The sequence below is a fragment of the Rhineura floridana genome, chromosome 13 (genome assembly GCF_030035675.1).
Source record: "Rhineura floridana isolate rRhiFlo1 chromosome 13, rRhiFlo1.hap2, whole genome shotgun sequence".
Lineage (NCBI taxonomy): Eukaryota > Metazoa > Chordata > Lepidosauria > Squamata > Rhineuridae > Rhineura > Rhineura floridana.
The window spans coordinates 12,067,276-12,085,682 of record NC_084492.1 but is presented as its reverse complement, the minus strand read 5'-3'; the positions used below and the strand labels follow the sequence as shown (position 1 = coordinate 12,085,682).

The 18,407-nt window shown below is 41.6% G+C and overlaps 1 protein-coding gene across 2 annotated transcripts in view; it reads left to right on the top strand.

The window, feature by feature from the left end:
* GAN (gigaxonin) overlaps window positions 1–18,181 on the top strand; it is a 41,834-nt gene extending 23,653 nt beyond the window's left edge. For both annotated transcript variants that reach the window (XM_061593862.1, XM_061593859.1), the window contains exons 6-11: window positions 943–1,055; window positions 1,460–1,609; window positions 3,332–3,468; window positions 11,943–12,071; window positions 13,859–13,968; window positions 17,532–18,181. In XM_061593862.1, coding sequence (XP_061449846.1) covers window positions 943–1,055; window positions 1,460–1,609; window positions 3,332–3,468; window positions 11,943–12,071; window positions 13,859–13,968; window positions 17,532–17,713 — 821 coding nt within the window. In that variant the 3' untranslated portion in view covers window positions 17,714–18,181. The remainder of the gene's footprint in view (window positions 1–942; window positions 1,056–1,459; window positions 1,610–3,331; window positions 3,469–11,942; window positions 12,072–13,858; window positions 13,969–17,531) is intronic.
* The last annotated feature ends 226 nt before the right edge of the window (window positions 18,182–18,407 follow it).

Here is an 18,407-nt window from a genome sequence, read left to right as displayed (position 1 = left end):
TCATGTTTGTTTGTTTGTTTTTTGCATCTTTGGATGACAGCCTTGGAGAATACTAACTTGTGAAATACTTAAGAAGGTTCTCGAGTATTTTAGAGGGAAAAAACAAGGAAGGAGGGAATGAATTAAAGTTTGGTGATGTATTTGTGGTGCTACCTATTTTTATATGCAACCAATAGAATGCATGCGATATATGCTTCATGTACAGCTTGTCATGAGAGCCAAGGGGTTGCCATCAAAGGATAAAATTGGCAACGACAACACCACATGCATCAGCTTCTTTGGAACCTACTCATACAATATAAACTTCATATATGTACAATTTGGTAAACTTGGCAATAGGAAAACTACATTCATTCAAACTTTCTGTGTTGTATTAAATATTGGAATATAGGTGGGTTTCCAGTTTAAATCATAAAGAAAACCCATGAATTTGAGGTATTCTTAGAAAAGCTGTTTGGTATTTGGTAGAAACTTGCTAAACATGTTTTTGCAGGATTGTTCTACTTTAGAACAACTGAAATCTTACTGCACATACTCTCCAAAGAAAAAAACTATTCCAAGTTTTTTTAACATGTTCATTAGGACAAAATTAACTTGTTCTGGTATAAATAAAACAAATTCCATATTTAACTGTTACAATAGAGATATTCATTGTTGTTACTGAAAGAGTAAGCTGCAAAAAAAGAAAAAGAAATGTCAAGGCTGGTTTGAACCTGTAACTGCCCTAAATTCTTGATGGGAAGCAGCCATTGAAGAGGGCTGTTCCCTTTATGTCCTGCTTGTGGGCATCTGGTTGGCTGCTGTGGGAGAGAGGATGTCAGGCTAGATGGTTCTCTGGCCTGATGCAGCTAGGCTCTTAGTTCTTATAAATCCTTATACCAGCTAGAGGTGCCCCCAGTACTACTTGCATGTTGAAATCTTTATATGGTTTCTGTTTTTCAGAAGGGTTCCTGTTTGTACTTGGAGGTCAAGATGAAGATAAAGCCACTTTAGGCTCTGGAGAAAAATATGATCCAGATACCAATTCGTGGAGCTCTTTACCACCAATGAACGAGGCAAGTTTGTCTTTTTATTAGCCCTCCCCCCATTTCTACAGTTGAATTTTGTTTTGATCAGATCTTTGGGTGTCTATCCTATTATTTATTGAACTATTTATTTATTTATTATTTCATTTATACCCCACCTTTCTTTTCATGATAGAAACCCAAGGCAGCTTACATATGGTTCCCATGCAGGCAGGCACTGACCAGACCTGACCCTGCTTAGCTTCAGCAGGGTGCTGGCCTCATGTGCCTTCAGACCATAGCCTATCCCGCCTACCCTCCCAGAAGGAGCCCAGGGTGGCACTCTGTGTTAGTTATAAGTATCTGTGTTAACAAAAACTAGGATATCTACTTCTTTTAAATTGTTCTATTTATCTGTAAGTGAACATAATAAATGTTCTGTTTCTTTCCAATAGGCACGGCACAACTTTGGCTTGGTAGAGATTGATGGAGTGTTATATATTCTGGGAGGTGAGGATGGAGAACGGGAGCTCATCTCTATGGAGTCCTATGACATTTACAGTAGGACTTGGAAGAAGCAACCAGACCTGACCATGATTAGGAAGGTAGGAAGGAGCTAAGCAAAAACAAGATAATGTTTTTCAAAGCTATTTCTAAATAATCGCATTTTGTTTAACACTGCTTGAACATTTGAGTTGCTCATTCCACACTTCCAACACGGGAAGCTGCCTTATCCTGAGTCAGACCATTGGTCCATCTAGCTCAGTACTGTCTTCACTGACCGGCAGTAGCTCTCCAGAATTTCAGACAGGGACTGTTCCCCAGCCCTACCTGGAGAGGTTGGGGATTGAACCTGGGACCTTCTGCAGGCAAAGCAGATGCTCTTCCCCTAAGCTACACTCCTTCCCAGCTTGTGTTGTTTGTTATGAATTGCCAAATTTATTAAGTGCTGTTCACAGATTAAAAACACTTACTGGCCACAGACTTCACAGTCCAATAGATGTGACATAACAGGGAAAAAAGGATGGAGAGGAAAGAAAAAAACAAGTAGACCCCAATTCTTAAGTTATAGTTGGTCTTGAAATGGCAGCTTGAGGGAGAAGAGCCAAATGACTCCTAGTCTCTCAGCTGATGGAGAAGGCCCTACAGCCTCAACAAAGCATGTGCTGTGCTATTAAGTCCCTTCCCCTAGAATAGCATGTGAGAGAGAATGAAAATATGGGGAAAGATTTCAGTTGCCTTACAGTCTCCGGATTTACCATCATTAACACATTTTGGGGATTAATACTTAACAAGGTAACTCCTGTCTACTGGTTATTTTTTTTTAACTATTTATAACTTTTCTTGACATTTCCTATCTCTGTTTCTTTCATGAGTCTCAAGCAGAACTCCTACCTGAACCTCTCTTGCAAGTTTTGACAGTTTCTTTATCCTGCCAACATGGCTCCAAGGAGCCCTTGAGGCCACCTGCAATAGATCAAAAGGTTGAGGGCCAGTTTGCACATTACAGTGATCAACAAGAGTGTCGAAGGTTTCTATATGTACACATGGTGGAGAATATTGGTCAGTTGTGACTCCTCTGACATGTTTGTGGTTTTTTACATCAGTCAAAGCATACCCTTGTCCATTCACTGCTTCTTCTCATTATTTGGATATGGTATTGAAAGGCAAAAATTTTATATAAAACTGGTGTAGTACTGGATGTGAACAAAAATGGTGCCCTTCCATCTTGTAAAGTAAAAAATATGTGCTATCATGGTCTTAAGAAGAAGAAATACAAAATAGTTTAAAGGATATCATATTGGACTATCCTCTGCAGAAAATTCCAAGTTCAATCCCCAGGATCTCCAGGTAGGATTGGGAAAGACTCCTGTTTGAAACCCTGGAGAACTGCTTCCAATTAGAGTAGACAATACTGACTTAGATGGGCCAATGGTCTGCTTTGATATAAGGCAGCTTCTTACCTTCCCTCTGTTCCTGTGTTCAGAGAGGTGGATAAATCTCAAGTTGATTCAGAGCAAGGTTAAATTCCAGAAATGCTATCTTGGTTGCAAATGACTAAACACATTCCAGATAGCGATCTATTCTTAAAGCATTTAACTCGCTGACTGTTGTATTTTCTATTTAAATTGTATTAGGGATGATATGCTGTAATGATCTACTGGTTAATGTGTGAGAGAACTTGCCTCCACACCCCATAGAAGTATATTGATTTTAAAACTTGTGCTTCAGGTTATGTGCTTTTTATTGTTACTGTGTAACATTTACATACGTCACCAAATTCATCTTACCTGTGCATGACAACTTCAGAAATTTTTGTTTTTAAGATTGGATGCTATGCAGCTATGAAAAAGAAGATCTATGCAATGGGCGGTGGCTCGTATGGCAAGCTTTTTGAGTCTGTTGAATGTTATGACCCACGGATCCAACAGTGGACAGCTATCTGTCCACTAAAAGAGAGAAGGTTAGTAAAGAGTTATAATTATAAGTAATAGTAATATATGACATTGTCTTAATCCTGCAAATAATCCAACATTCCACTCATGAAAATAAGGACATGTTTATGTATTTATAAACCACTCTTATAAAGCTAAAGATTGCAAAAGGACAAAAATGCAAAAATACATTTGTTGCGGAGTGGTGGAGCTTTATCACATACACCAATGCATAAAAACAAGGTTCCCAAAGCTTTTACAAACCTATGGATTTTGTAAAGGTGACCAAATAACAGATTATTTATTTGTGTATTTAAGTGCAGGAAAATCTATTTTATATATGATGTACTTCCTTCACTCTCAGTTAATGAATGATTTGAGTTGTTCTTAAATGTATCAATAAAGTGGGGGGAAAGCTGTGATATGTCCTTCCCTGGCTCTCCCTGTCAGGTTCCTACCTGCTCGTGGTTACTGCCTGTCTCTAGGCACCACCAGGGACTCCACCAGTCCGGACCGCACTCTCTTATGGTTTACCTATCCGCTCTAGCACAGATCTCAACAGATCCCCCTGCTAGGCAACCACCAGTAACGTCCCAATACTAGTATTCCCAGAGACTCTGAATACTGGTATTGTTTGCTCTTCACCGCTGCAACCATTTGTTACAGTTCACCTTCAGCCTTGGTCATTACTTTACCCTCCCTTCTGGTCTGTGAAACCCCAGCCAAGGATCAGGCCTTTGGTAAACCAAATTAAGTATTTATTACAGATAACAAAGCTAACAAGATTAACAAGATTTCTTCTTAAGGCACATAAGCATATGGTTTTACTCAATACTAATCCGAACTCCACCTCCCTCCTGGCAAACAACTCTCTAAACCCCACCAAGCAACCCACTCAGTTCTCTTCTCCCCCCCGATTCCACTCTCACCCTTCCTTTTATACGTTCAGCCATTTTTAAACACTCAGCCAATCATCTCGCATTCCACTGCCCATTCACTCCCCCTCCTCTTTCACTCCACTTACCATGTATCTTCTAAAACAACAACACTTACCATATATACATTAATATAGGAACATCACATTTCCCCCCCCCTTAAACAACAGCAGAGTATTATTCCTGTTCCAGGATTTATACGTCGCGTTAACAAATAAAAGTCTCTATGGGGAAAATGTCTTTCTTTGTTCCTCTGTCTGGTCACGTCACTGCAGTCCCAGCCATTTGCCTGGAAAGTCCATCGGCCAGTACATTGTCCTTGCCTTTTATGAACTGGAAGTCCACTTGATAGTCCTGTAGGGCCAAAGACCACCTCTGCAGCATAGTGTTATGGTTTTTCATAGTCTGCAACCATAACAAGGCCCGATGATCCGTAGTCACTGTGAATCTTCATCCCCACACGTATGGGCGCAACTGGTTCAGTCCCCACACGACCGCTAGGCACTCCTTCTGGACCGACGAATAGTTTTTCTCCCTCGGCGTCAGCTTGCGACTCAGGTACGCCACTGGATGTCTGGTGCCTTCTCTCTCCTGTAGCAAGACGACTCCCAGCACCAGGTCCGACGCATCTGTAGCCACGATGAATGGTTTCTCATAGTCTGGTGCTATTAATATGGGTCCTTGGCACAAGGCTTGCTTCAGTAGATCAAAAGCCTTCTGACATTCATCCGTCCATACCACACGCTCAGAACACTTCTTCTTTGTTAATTCATGCAAGGGGGTTGCTATTTCCCCAAAATTTCTCACAAACTTCCTATAAAATCCAGCCACACCCAGAAATGCCCTTACTTGTTTTTTGGTTAAGGGGATCGGCCACGCTTGTATTGCCTCCACCTTGCTCCATAAGGGGGTGATTTTCCCACTCCCCACCTTATGTCCTAAATAGATTACTTCCTTTAGTCCAAACTGGCATTTCTTAGCTTTTATTGTGAGGCCTGCTTTTCTTAAGGCCTCCAATACTGTTGTCAGGTGTTGGACATGCTCAGGCACCGACTTGCTAAAAATGGCCACATCATTGATATAGGCCACTGCAAAATCTGACATGCCTCGCAACACAGTATTGATTAGCCTCTGAAATGAACTTGGTGAGTTCCTTAGTCCCATGGGTTAGGTCACAAACTCATATAACCCATCTGGTGTACTGAAGGCAGTTTTGGCTCTGGATTGCTCGTCTTGTTCCATTTGCCAAAATCCTTTACAGAGATCTAGTGTAGAGATAATGGTTGCTGCCCCCAATAACTCTAACATTGCGTCTACCCTAGGCATAGGATACGCATCTGGGACAGTAATTTTATTGATTAGCCGATAATCAATGCAAAACCTGGTCGTTCCATCTTTTTTCGGAACCAGGACAATACTTGAGGCCCAGGGACTGATGGATTCCCTGATCACTCCTAATTCCAGCATATCTTCCACCTCCTTTTTGATCTCATTCAAAACTTTCCCATTCACACGGTACGGAACAGATCTGATTGGGGCATGATCTCCAGTATCAATGGAATGTATAACTATACTGGTTCGGCCAGGTTTGTTGCTAAAGAGATTCCTATAGGTTTTCAAAACTCTCAGAATCTCCTCTTTTACTTCCTCCTTCACCTCCTCTGACCATTCCACTTGATCTACCCCTCCTTTGTCTTTGCTTTCCTGTACCAAATCTGGAAGTTCAGGCCCACTTCCCTCAGGGAATAAGGTAACTTGCAACACCTGTGCATCTCTGGTATGGTAAGGCTTCAACATATTTACATGAACCACTTTGCTTTTGTTTAATTGGTCTGTGGTAATTACATATGTCACTGTGTCAAGCCTTTCTCTGATGGTATATGGTCCTTCCCAGTTAGCCTGTAATTTGTCATGTTTCCTGGGTATGAACGCCATAACCATATCTCCCACATCATACACACGTTCCCTGGCTGTTCTGTCATACCAGTAACGTTGCTTCTCCTGTGCTTGACTCAAATTCTTTTCCACCACCTCCATCATTGATGTTAATTTATTGCGGAATTCCAATACAAAATCTACTACAGATGTTTTGTACTCTCCCAGGGTTCCTTCCCATGAATTTTTTAATAGTTCCAAAGGTCCCCTCACTTTTCTAGTGAACATGAGTTCAAAGGGTGAGAAGCCTGTTGACTCCTGAGGGACTTCTCTGTATGCAAACAAGAAGCATCCCAACCGTTCATCCCAGTCTTGTGGGTGATCTTGAACATAGCTTCTGATCATGCCCTTCAAAACGCCATTGAATCTCTCTGTTAACCCATTAGTGGCGGGATGGTAAGTAGTGGTCTTTAGATGTTTTAGACCACAACATTTCCACATACATTGCATCACTTCTCCCATGAATACACTGCCTTGATCCGTCAGCACTTCATGAGGGAAACCCAGCCTCATAAAGATTTTTAATAAAGCCTCTGCCACTACAGGGGCTTCCACGGATCTTAGTGCTTCTGCGTCTGGGTACCTGGTGGCAAAATCCACCACCACCACTAGATATTTCTTGCCATGCCTTGTGGGTTTGGAAAAAGGGCCCACCAAATCTATTCCCACTCTATAAAAGGGTTGTCCAATTATAGGAAGGGGCTTTAAGGGTGCCTTAGTCTTTACTCCACTTTTTCCCACCTTTTGGCATATTCCACAAGATAGACAATGTTGTTTTACATCTTTGGAGATGTTTGGCCAATAATAGTGTGCAGCCAATCTCCTCTTGGTTTTTTTTATTCCCAGATGTCCTGCACATGGGACATCGTGGGCTACCTCTAGCAATCTGGTTCTGTATTTGCTAGGTACTATTAATTGCTTCACTGGTTCACATTCATCCTTTCTCTCAGCAGGCATCCACAGTCTATATAAAATCCCATTCTCACACACAACTTGATTCCTCAGTTTGTCAGTGAAAGGAATCTGTTGGGTCAGAGCTTGTTCCTTTATCTGCTTCAAACTTATATCTTTATGCAGCTCTTCCCTGAATTGATCTGCCTCATCATTATCAGAGACCACTTGATACAGTTTGTCTCCTTCAGCAGGCCTGCTAGTGGTTGCTATGGTGACCTGAGGCTGGTTAACAGATTCCACCCTGTTTGTTTCAGCCCCCCTTAATATGGCTTCTTTTTCTCTGCCAATTTGCTGTCTGGTCACTACATAGATCTTTCCTTGGGCGCCCATTACATCCCTTCCCAGTATTACTGGTTCTTGTTGCTGGGCATTAATACCTACTTTATATCGGCCCTCTCGGCCTCTCCAAGTCATATCCACCAGGGCCACAGGCAAACTTTCTGGTTGACCCCTCACTCCTTGGATAGTCACAGTTTCCTGAGGTAATATTACCTCAGATTTTATTAAATCTGGCCTCAGTAATGTCTAAGCGGCACCAGTATCAAGCAATGCCCAATAATTTGCCCCTTGTACACTCACTTCCTCTCTCAGACTTGAATCAAGGTCTGTTACTTCTGTCCAGTTTATCTGGCAGAACTGAACCTTTTTCGCTGTTTCTAAAGCCTTGGGCTCTGTTTTCACTGCCCTTGTCTGAGCAGGATTACTAATGGGGTTGGCAACCTCACATTGAAAACGTAGGTGCCCAGGTCTACCACATTTGTAGCATAATTTCTCCTCACTTTTAGGGTACACAGATCCACTCTGGGGTGTCCTGTGCCCTTCAGATTTTACTGGAGGACTCACTCGCTGTGGTACCACATCCCTTCTGCCAGCATTATATGGTCTGGGTTTAAACTCTCTTGATGTTTTCCCCACCCAGCCAGTTCTGTTGGAGGCGAAGTGATCCGCCATCTCTGCGGCCTCCTGCACCGATGTAGGGGAACGGTCTTTGACCAGGAGCCTTATTTCTGGTGGTAACTGATGGTATAATTGATCCAATATCATGAGGTTTTTCACCTCCTCCACAGACTGAGCTTTGGCACTACTCATCCACTTTCCAAATATATCCATCAATTTTGCTCCCAGTTCCACAAAAGACCTCCCTGTCTGTATCTGGCAGTTTCTGAAAAGCTTTCTAAAATAATCAGGCCCCAGTCTGAATCTTTTAAACACTGCTTCTTTGGATTCAGCATAGGTGACGGGCCTGTCCGAGGGGAAATATTGGTATACCTCAGCCAATTCCCCTTTAATCAGGTTTGATAAACACTGCATGTATTTACCTTCAGGTAGCCCCCACAACTGAGCTGCTTTTTCAAAAGTGCTGAGGTAAATTTGAGGATCTTGACCAGGCTCATAGACAGCAAAGTCCTTTGGAGTAATTTTTATTTTTGCTCCATCTCTGTCCTTTCTTGTTTCATCAGAATGAAACTTCTCTCTTTCAAATTTTAACTTTTCTGCCTGTAATTCCGCATCCACTCTCAGTTTCCAACTCTCGCTGTTTATCTTTTTCCTCAGCCTCAAAGACCCGCTGCTTTTCTTTCTCATCAGCCTCCATCCTCAATCTCTCAGCTTCCAACTCCCTCTGCTTGTCTTTTTCCTCAGCCTCCCATCTTAACTTCTCTCTCAAGTACTCTATATAAGCGGGATTGCTTAAATATCCTTCTGGGGTCTCTTCTCTGACAGGTTGTTTTTGCTGGACAGTAGCAAATCCTATAAGTGCTACCCTCAATTCATCTACCCCTTTACCCTCGTGAGGTAAATTGAATGTTATGCACTTCTCCACCAGCTCCTCTCTTTTCATTTTTATGTATTCAGCCATGGTGTTTGAGTTCACTCACTCTTTGCCACACACTCTTTGCCAGTCACTCTCACAAGTAATCTTGTTTTGTTATTTCTGTTTGCCACACAACTATTAGGGATTGTCTAGTATTCGTATCTCACTGCTACAGCCAACACCTGTGACGTAGTCTCCTTTGTCACCATGTGTCTTTGGGACTCTCTTTGGTTCGTATCTGGATTCTCTGTTGTTCGTATCCCACCGCTACTGCCACCACATGTGATACGTCCTTCCCTGGCTCTCCCTGTCAGGTTCCTACCAGCTCGTGGTTACTGCCTATCTCTAGGCACCACCAGGGACTCCACCAGTCCGGACTGCACTCTCTTATGGTTTACCTATCCGCTCTAGCACAGATCTCAACAGATCCCCCTGCTAGGCAACCACCAGTAACGTGCCGATACTAGTATTCCCAGAGACTCTGAATACTGGTATTGTTTGCTCTTCACCGCTGCCACCATTTGTTACAGTTCCCCTTCAGCCTTGGTCATTACCTTACCCTCCCTTCTGGTCTGTGAAACCCCAGCCAAGGATCAGGCCTTTGGTAAACCAAATTAAGTATTTATTACAGATAACAAAGCTAACAAGATTAACAAGATTTCTTCTTAAGGCACATAAGCATATGGTTTTACTCAATACTAATCCGAACTCCACCTCCCTCCTGGCAAACAACTCTCTAAACCCCACCAAGCAACCCACTCAGTTCTCTTCTCCCCCCCGATTCCACTCTCACCCTTCCTTTTATACGTTCAGCCATTTTTAAACACTCAGCCAATCATCTCGCATTCTACTGCCCATTCACTCCCCCTCCTCTTTCACTCCACTTACCATGTATCTTCTAAAACAACAACACTTACCATATATACATTAATATAGGAACATCACAAAATCACCCTTGTTTCTTGCAGCAAGGATCACTGCCTGGGACACTACTCTCGTGCCAAAGGCTCCTCTTTACCTGCTCTACATAACTGTCCACAATTTTTTACTCATTAAGAAAACTTCAGAGTGTTTAAGCTTGCAATTCAAAACATATTCAGCCAACTGTTGATATTAATAGGTAGTTATGGGGTGGAGGTGGGGAGGAAAGGAAACATTTACATGCATCTACAGTTGAGCAATGTACTCTCCTCACAGAAATTTTGCTTGTTACATCTCCTGTGTTACTCTGCATGGGAGCAGAGATGTGCTGCATAGCCTCATCCCTTCTGTCTGCACAAACAACTGAACCATTTGTACTGATGGAACCTTCACACATATGTGCAAAGGGTCAGTTGCTACAGATTGTCCCATGGGCACTGGGGTGGAGCTACTTGTTGCATTTCTACTCCCCCTGGGGAGTGACACAGAAGTTGTAACTAGGTGAGAGCCTCTGGAGTGACAGGAAGAATTTGCCAGATGCCCACAACTGATCCTAGATGTTGAATCAGCTGTAAGTAGCAAATGCTGGACCCTCATTGTATGTGAGACAGGGTGGGAGTTGGCTTTCTCTTTTGTGGCTGGAATTGGGTGGCTCATGTGTGTTTTAATAAAACTGCTCCTAATTTGTGAGAAGCTTTTCTGGAATAATTTGACTGGTTATAGGTTTTGTCTGCGGCCTTTTGTTGTATGTAGTTTGTGCAGTGGGTTGTTCTCCCTTTCCTGTTCTTGAATCCCTAAATTGTATTCTGGTAAATAAGTCCCCTAGTGTTTTAAGTGACTGTCGGTAATATCACGGATCATATTATGAAGGAAAAAGGGAGGAACCTGCTAGGTCTTGGGGGATTATGGTAGGTTTTATGGGATATAAGATATACAGACAATTGAAAGATGGGGATGGTAAGACAGCTGAAATGGCTGAGAACTACAGTGATGTGTCATTATAACAAAGCTTTCTAAACAATCAACTTTTAAGTAAAATAATGGAGACAAGCATTGGTGAAAGCTACAGGTAGCTCGTGTTTGATATGGCTTTTACATGTATGTTACATTGAGATTGCACCATCTTGTTTGGTTTTGATGCCTTCATGTCATGTATTATTTTCCTTAACTTTAGCTTTATTTTAAGGGAGAGGGAGTTTTCTCTTTGGTATAGCATATATCTCATTACATTTGGTGGTTGTTAAAAAAAACCCTTTCACTTGCCAAGTGAGTTTGTTTATTTATTTATTACATTTATATACTGCCCCATAGCCGAAGCTCTCTGGGTGGTTTACAGCAATTAAAAACATTAAAAACAAATACATAAATTTTAAAACACAAAAAACAATTTAAAATCACAATTTAAAAAAATTTAAAAACACATGCTAAAATGCCTGGGAGAAGAGGAAAGTCTTGACCTGGCTCACCTCGTCAAGAACATTGTTCCATAATTTGGGCGCCACCACTGAGAAGGCCCTCTCCCTTGTTGCCAGACTCCCAGCTTCCCTCGGAGTAGGCACCCGGAGGAGGGCCTTGGATGTTGAGCATAGTGTACGGGTGAGTTTGTGTCAGGAGAGGCATTCCATCAGGTATTGTGGTCCCAAGCCATGTAAGGCTTTATAGATTAAAAGCAGCACCTTGATTTGAGCTCGGAAACATACAGGCAGCCAATGCAAGCGGGCCAGAATCGGTTTGATATGACCATCTGGTTCCTGTTACCAATCTGGCCACTGCATTTTGCACAAGCTGCAGCTTCCGAACCATCTTCAAAGGCAACCCCACGTAGAGCAATCGCAGTAATGCTAATTCCAAGCTTTCTCAAATTCTGCTTAATGTCAAGGGAGTGGGAATGCTGGGGTAACCTCGACACTCAATCTTCCATGCTTATATTTCTTTTTTCTCCCAGGTTTGGGGCTGTGTCCTGTGGAGTTGCTTCAGAACTCTACGTCTTTGGCGGAGTGAGAAGTCGTGATGACAATCAATCCAGTGAGATGGTGACGTGTAAATCAGAATTCTATCATGACGAATTTAAAAGGTAACAACTGTTACATAGCTCACCAGCATGATCTAGTAACCACAAAAATGGCTGCCAACCTCCTTGTCCCTTGCAGTTCAATTGAATGGTCCTAATGCAACTAAACAGAAAGAGCTGCCCTCTAGAGGCCATCTGTTTGTCACCCTAGCCCAGTACCGTGTGCTGTCATTGAGACTTTGTAGAGCTGCTACTAGGCAGAGATCTTTTTCTGACCCGTTACTTGATACCCTGCAGCGGGAAGTCCCAGGGATTGAACCAGGAATCCTTCTGGATGCAGTGCATGTACTTTGTCACTGACTTGTGTCAAAAAAAGTTGTGCCTTACTGTATTAGTAAATCTGACCCATGACATTTTTTTCAGATATTGGAATAGGTTTATTTTTATGAAAAAGTATTAATATATGCCAGCAAGCTTGGTTTGGTTTTTTATCTAAATCTAACTTGACCTACAAGCTGTATATGCATAATTTACATGAGAACTTCTTCACAGTTCTTCCTACTGTGGGTTATACTTGAAATGATAAACAAGACTTAGTTGGTTTCAAATCTCATTAACATCCTATCATTTTAATCTTCCACAAAAAGTCAAAGAGAAGTTTCCAATCCTTGAGATATATGTCAATCAATTTTTTTTCTAAATAAACATGCCAATTAATCCAAACTAAGATAACCGTTGGAGGAAGGTGATTTTATAATCTATTAAGAGATAGGTTTGTTATATATTATAGATTTATAGCTGAACTATGACAAATCGGAAGTCAATATTCTTTCTTTTTTATATATATATATATATATTTCTTTTTGTATTGTACTAGTTATTGATTTGTGTTGTTTTCTTTTTGTATTGTTTTGGTTTTGAAAATTGGAATAAAAATTAATTGAAAAAAAAAAGAAATGATAAAGAAGACTAAGTACATAACAGTAGTGCCATAGTAAAATGGTACCACTTGTATCCTCCTGTTAACCAGAAGAAGGTGCTATTTTACAAGGTTTGAATGTTTTATTTAGAACTCTGTGTCTCTCTATGTATAACTGTGTGTCAGACAACCACTTTTGTGTCCCTATTTGCTTGCTGGTATTGAGATTATGAGCTGTTCAGCTATGTGTCTTTAAAGGCACACCAAACTCTGCTGGAGTAAATATACTAGAGAAGGAGTAGTGGCTCAAAAACTAGGATTAGAGCCATTGCAAGAAGTTAATAAAAATACAGAAATCCTCATATTTTAAGATGCCTTTGTTGCTGGTCAGTCTAGCCCAGGGTTACCTATTCTGGTTCTCAGGTGGAGGTGTCATGCCACCTGAAATCTCTTTTATCTGAAGATGAAGGGGACTGAACCTAGGACCTTTTGTGAGCAAAGCATGTACTATATTACTGAGTAATGAATCCTTCCATCATGTGAAGGTTGGACCATGTTAGATAAAATGCTAATTTTCACACTTAAAAAAGTGGTGCACTGGCAAGGGCAGGGCACAAGAAGAGGTGTGGTATTTCAGGTATTAATTGTACAAAATGCAGCTGGTATGGACTCTGCATCCACCTGGTCTTACTATGAAACCTTTGCACATAGTAAAGGATTCTGGTATGCGTTGTAGACAGACATCACTGGGAACTTTAAAATTCTATCCTTAAAATATGCATGCACTTTCATTCATATGCATGCACTTTCATTCATATTTTTGCCTTGCATGGGAATATTTGTGAAGCGTGTACCTTTTTTTCATTCGCATCTCTCTTGGTTGCAGAGTATACTCTACAAATTGTACTTTAAATACTGCCTTTTCTTGCAGGTGGATCTACTTGAATGATCAGAATTTATGCATCCCAGCCAGTTCTTCATTTGTGTATGGAGCTGTGCCCATTGGGGCTAGCATTTATGTGATTGGGGACCTTGATACAGGTTAGAAGCTAAGCAATGGATATCTGTTGTGGTGTTTTTTCCTTCATTGTATGTCTTTAAAATTATTTGTTTATCAGAGGACTTTCTATGCAGCAGAGGCAGCAAATGTGCTCCTCAGGGGTCTTGCTGCTTACATTTTTAGAGTATGGATTGTAGGAAACTCTTAGTATTTCCACGTTTAATTCTTTAGTACTTTTGTAACTTTTGTTCCACTTGCTTAAAACTAAAACCCATACCCAGGGGTGTAGTTGTCTGGGGTCTTGGGGGTGGGTCTTACACCCCTTACTTTTCTGGGAGCAGGGTCCCTGTGTCTCCAGGATCCTACGAGCCAATCAGTATGAAAGGGGAGTGAGTTAGCCACTGAGAAGAGTCTTCTAACATGCTTCCTTGTCCTTTCCTGCTGATTGGAGCCAATTAGCATGAAAGGAGATGAGTCAACCACTGAGAAGACTCTCTTCAGTAGCCAACAGTCTCCCCTTTCATGCTTATTGGTTCCTAAGGTAGTCTGTTGTGGGAGAAAGCATTAATAAGGATCTCATTCTCAACCCAGCAGCAAAAAAGGAGGGAAAGGGGGGTGGCTGTGACTATCATGAAGGGAACCTGCACTGCTGCCCACACCTAAAACATACAGGACAGACTTCACTCATCAACTTTCAATCTGAGTCCCTTTTGGAGAGCAATATTTCATTACTATGCTAAGTGTTTCAGTTGTATGGATTTTATTGATATAAAGCTGTAACTGGGGAAGCAAATTACCATGTTTCCACTTACAATATTTATACCCTAGCTTTCTTTCTGTCCTTTCATCTGTTTTGTAATGATAGATGTGAAATGTTCAATTCACTGTTGGCTACCAACCCCCACCGCCAGTCTATATCAGAAAAGTAGCCATGTTAGTTCACTTCAGCAAAAATGACAGTTCTGTGGTATTTTAAAGCATTAGCTTTTCTGAACTGCAGTTCACAAAAGATTCATGTGATGAAGGTGTCTCAGATCAATGAAAGCTTGTTGCGCAATAATTTATTAGTACTTGATTTGAAAGCACCATGTACTGCTTGAATCGCATTTATTTGCCTCGTTCATTCATCCATTTTGGTGAAGGCATTTTTTGTGTACCCAGAGCAGTTAATTTTGCCAATGGATTATTTATTTATTTTATTTTTATTTATTTCATTCCATTTCTATACCACCCTTAGCCAATGGCTCTCTGGGCGGTTCACAGCAAGGAATAAAATACAATACAGTAAAAAACAGATAAAATCCCTAAAACAAACAACTTAAGCATTTAACAACGTAATATACAGTTAACTTAACATGAAGCAATTAAAATGCCTGGGAGAATAAAAAGGTTTTAACCTGGCGCCGAAAAGATGGAAGAGTAGGCGCCAGGCGCACCTCATCGGCAAGACTGTTCCATAATTCGGGGGCCACTACTGAAAAGGCCCTAGATCTAGTAACAGCCCTCCGAGCTTCCCTATGGGACGGGACTCGGAGGAGGGCCTTAGATGTTGAACGTAGTGATCGGGTAGGTTCATAGTGGGAGAGGCGTTCCGCAAGGTATTGTGGTCCCGCACCATGTAAGGCTTTATAAGTCAAAACTAGCACTTTGAATCTAGCCCGGAAACAAATAGGTAGACAGTGCAAACGCGCCAGAACAGGTGTTATATGTGAGGACCGTCTGGTCCTCGTCAGCAGTCTGGCTGCTGCGTTTTGCACTAGCTGTAGTTTCCGAATTGTCTTCAAAGGCAGCCCCACGTAGAGTGCATTGCAGTAGTCCAATCTCGAGGTCACCAGAGCATGGACGACTGAGGCAAGGTCAACATTATCCAGATAGGGGCGTAGCTGGGCTACCAACCGAAGATGGTAGAATGCATTACGTGCCACCGAGGCCACTTGAGCCTCAAGAGACAGGAATGGTCACCAGAGCATGGACGACTGAGGCAAGGTCAACATTATCCAGATAGGGGCGTAGCTGGGCTACCAACCGAAGATGGTAGAATGCATTACGTGCCACCGAGGCCACTTGAGCCTCAAGAGACAGGAATGGATCGAAAAGGACCCCCAAGCTACGAACCTGTTCCTTCAGGGGGAGTGTAACCCCATCCAGAACAGGTTGAACATCCACCACCTGGGTCGAGAAGGCACCCACCAACAGCGTCTCAGTCTTGTCAGGATTGAGCTTCACTCATCAGCTGGGCACATCAACACAGGCTCTAAAAACCATCTGTTGGTCATGTTCAGCCTTTGCTGATCTATGCAGTGTTTTCTTCAAAAGCAGAGGCATTAGAAACTACATCATAAAAGGAAATCTTTTAGCATTCCACAGTATCACTGCTAACCGCTTTTCTGGCTTCTTCCCAAAAGACAAGCCCAAATATCATCCAAGCGTTAAAGCAGTCCATTAGTACTGCGTTTATTACATCTCAGACTTTTAACATTTTGCTATAAAATGTTTTCAGACTTGTTTATTTATTTAATTTTATTTAATTTCATTTATATACCGCCCTAAGCCTGACGGCTCTCTGGGCGGTGTACATAAGGGATAAAAACAGCACAATATACAACTACAATAAATATAATAAAGTCAAAAACCAAAAACAAACAAATAACAACAAAAAGCAAACAGCATCATAATACAACACTAAAAGTACAGTTAAAATACACTTTAAAAACAGATTAAAATACACTTTAAAATGCCTGGGAGAATAAAAAAGTTTTCAACTGACGCCGAAAGGATAGCAGCGTCGGCGCCAGGCGCACCTCATCGAGGAGACTGTTCCACAATTCGGGGGCCACCACCGAAAAGGCCCTAGATCTAGTCACCACCCTCCGAGCTTCTCGATGAGATGGCACTCGGAGGAGGGCCTTAGATTTTGAGCGCAGTGTACGGGTAGGTTCATATTGGGAGAGGCGTTCCACCAGGTATTGCGGTCCCATGCCGTGTAAGGCTTTATAGGTCAAAACCAGCACTTTGAATCTAGCCCGGAAACAAATAGGGAGCCAGTGCAGATGAGCCAGAACAGGTGTTATATGAGCGGACCTTCTGGTCCGCGTCAACAGTCTGGCGCTGCATTCTGGACTAGCTGTAGTTTCCAAATTATCTTCAAGGGCAGCCCAACGTAGAGCGCATTAAAATCTTAACAGGTACAAACTTTAATGAGGTGGGTGTCCTTCTGATTTCAGTAGATCATATGTTGCTTGCGCCTGTTCTTAATGATCCATCCCTGAAGTGTCACGTTAGGTGTCCTTAAATAAATATAATTTTACAACCAGCAAATACTTTTTTCTTGATGCATTTAAAGGCACAGCAGATGGGGAAGGATTGGATACAAATGTTGCAAATAAATATAACAGTCATCTGCATATTTGCAATAGAGCCTTTCTATATGCACAACAATGTAAAATCCATTTGTTGTTGAACTTGGTGTTGCTTTTGCATTTTTAATAGTGGAGGAAACCCACTTTGACAATAGGTTGCCATTAGAAATTTCGTTGATCATATTGGGTAAACCTTTTCCCAAATGCTGTTGAAATACTAAAACTAAACATGTTTTTCCTAATAGGTACCAATTACGATTACGTTCGAGAATTTAAAAGAAGCACTGGAACCTGGCACCATACTAAGCCACTATTTCCATCAGATCTTCGCCGCACCGGATGCGCAGCTTTGCGTATAGCAAACTGCAAGCTTTTCCGGCTCCAGCTCCAACAAGGATTGTTCCGCATCCGCGTTCCTTCTCCTTGAGATATCTTCAGAACCTGAGGAGATGGAAAGAATATAAGAGAGTGTCCACCATAACAATATAGCTTTATATAAAGGAGAAACAAACACCTTGCAGCAGAAACTTAAACTGTATGCTCGGCTTTCATATGGTACCTGTTCTGACTTTTTTTTTTTAACTGCTTCAATGCTTGAGCCTCAGCATTTGCTTTGGGGCAAGTCGTACACTGAGAAATGGTCAAGGAGATATCTACAGTTCAGTTTATCTAAAGATACTAAACCATGCTATTGAAGCAGTTCCTTTGCTTCAAACCAGGAGGAGTAGATAAAAAAATGAGACCTGTTGAAATGGACTGGGGGTGGGGAATAAGTAAGGTGCAGTTTCACCAAGGAGAATTGTTATGAATAACTATGCTGTGTTAATCTTAGATGTGGTTAATAACCCAAGAAATACTGTATGAAAACGGATCTCACTAGTACGCCAAAAGAGACTGTTCACTATGGAGAAAGGTGGGGAATTTCATCTTCTGCTTCAAGGCCTTCCTGACAATTTAAGGCCTGTGCCTGAAAGGATAGAATTGTACATATATCACTTTTCGGTGTGTTTTCATTCCTAAGAAACTTTTTAAAAACATATATTTAAAATGGACTAAACAGAGCTAAAGATTACAGAACAATAGAGAGCTGACAATTACACAGATTTTTTTTGTAAACTTGT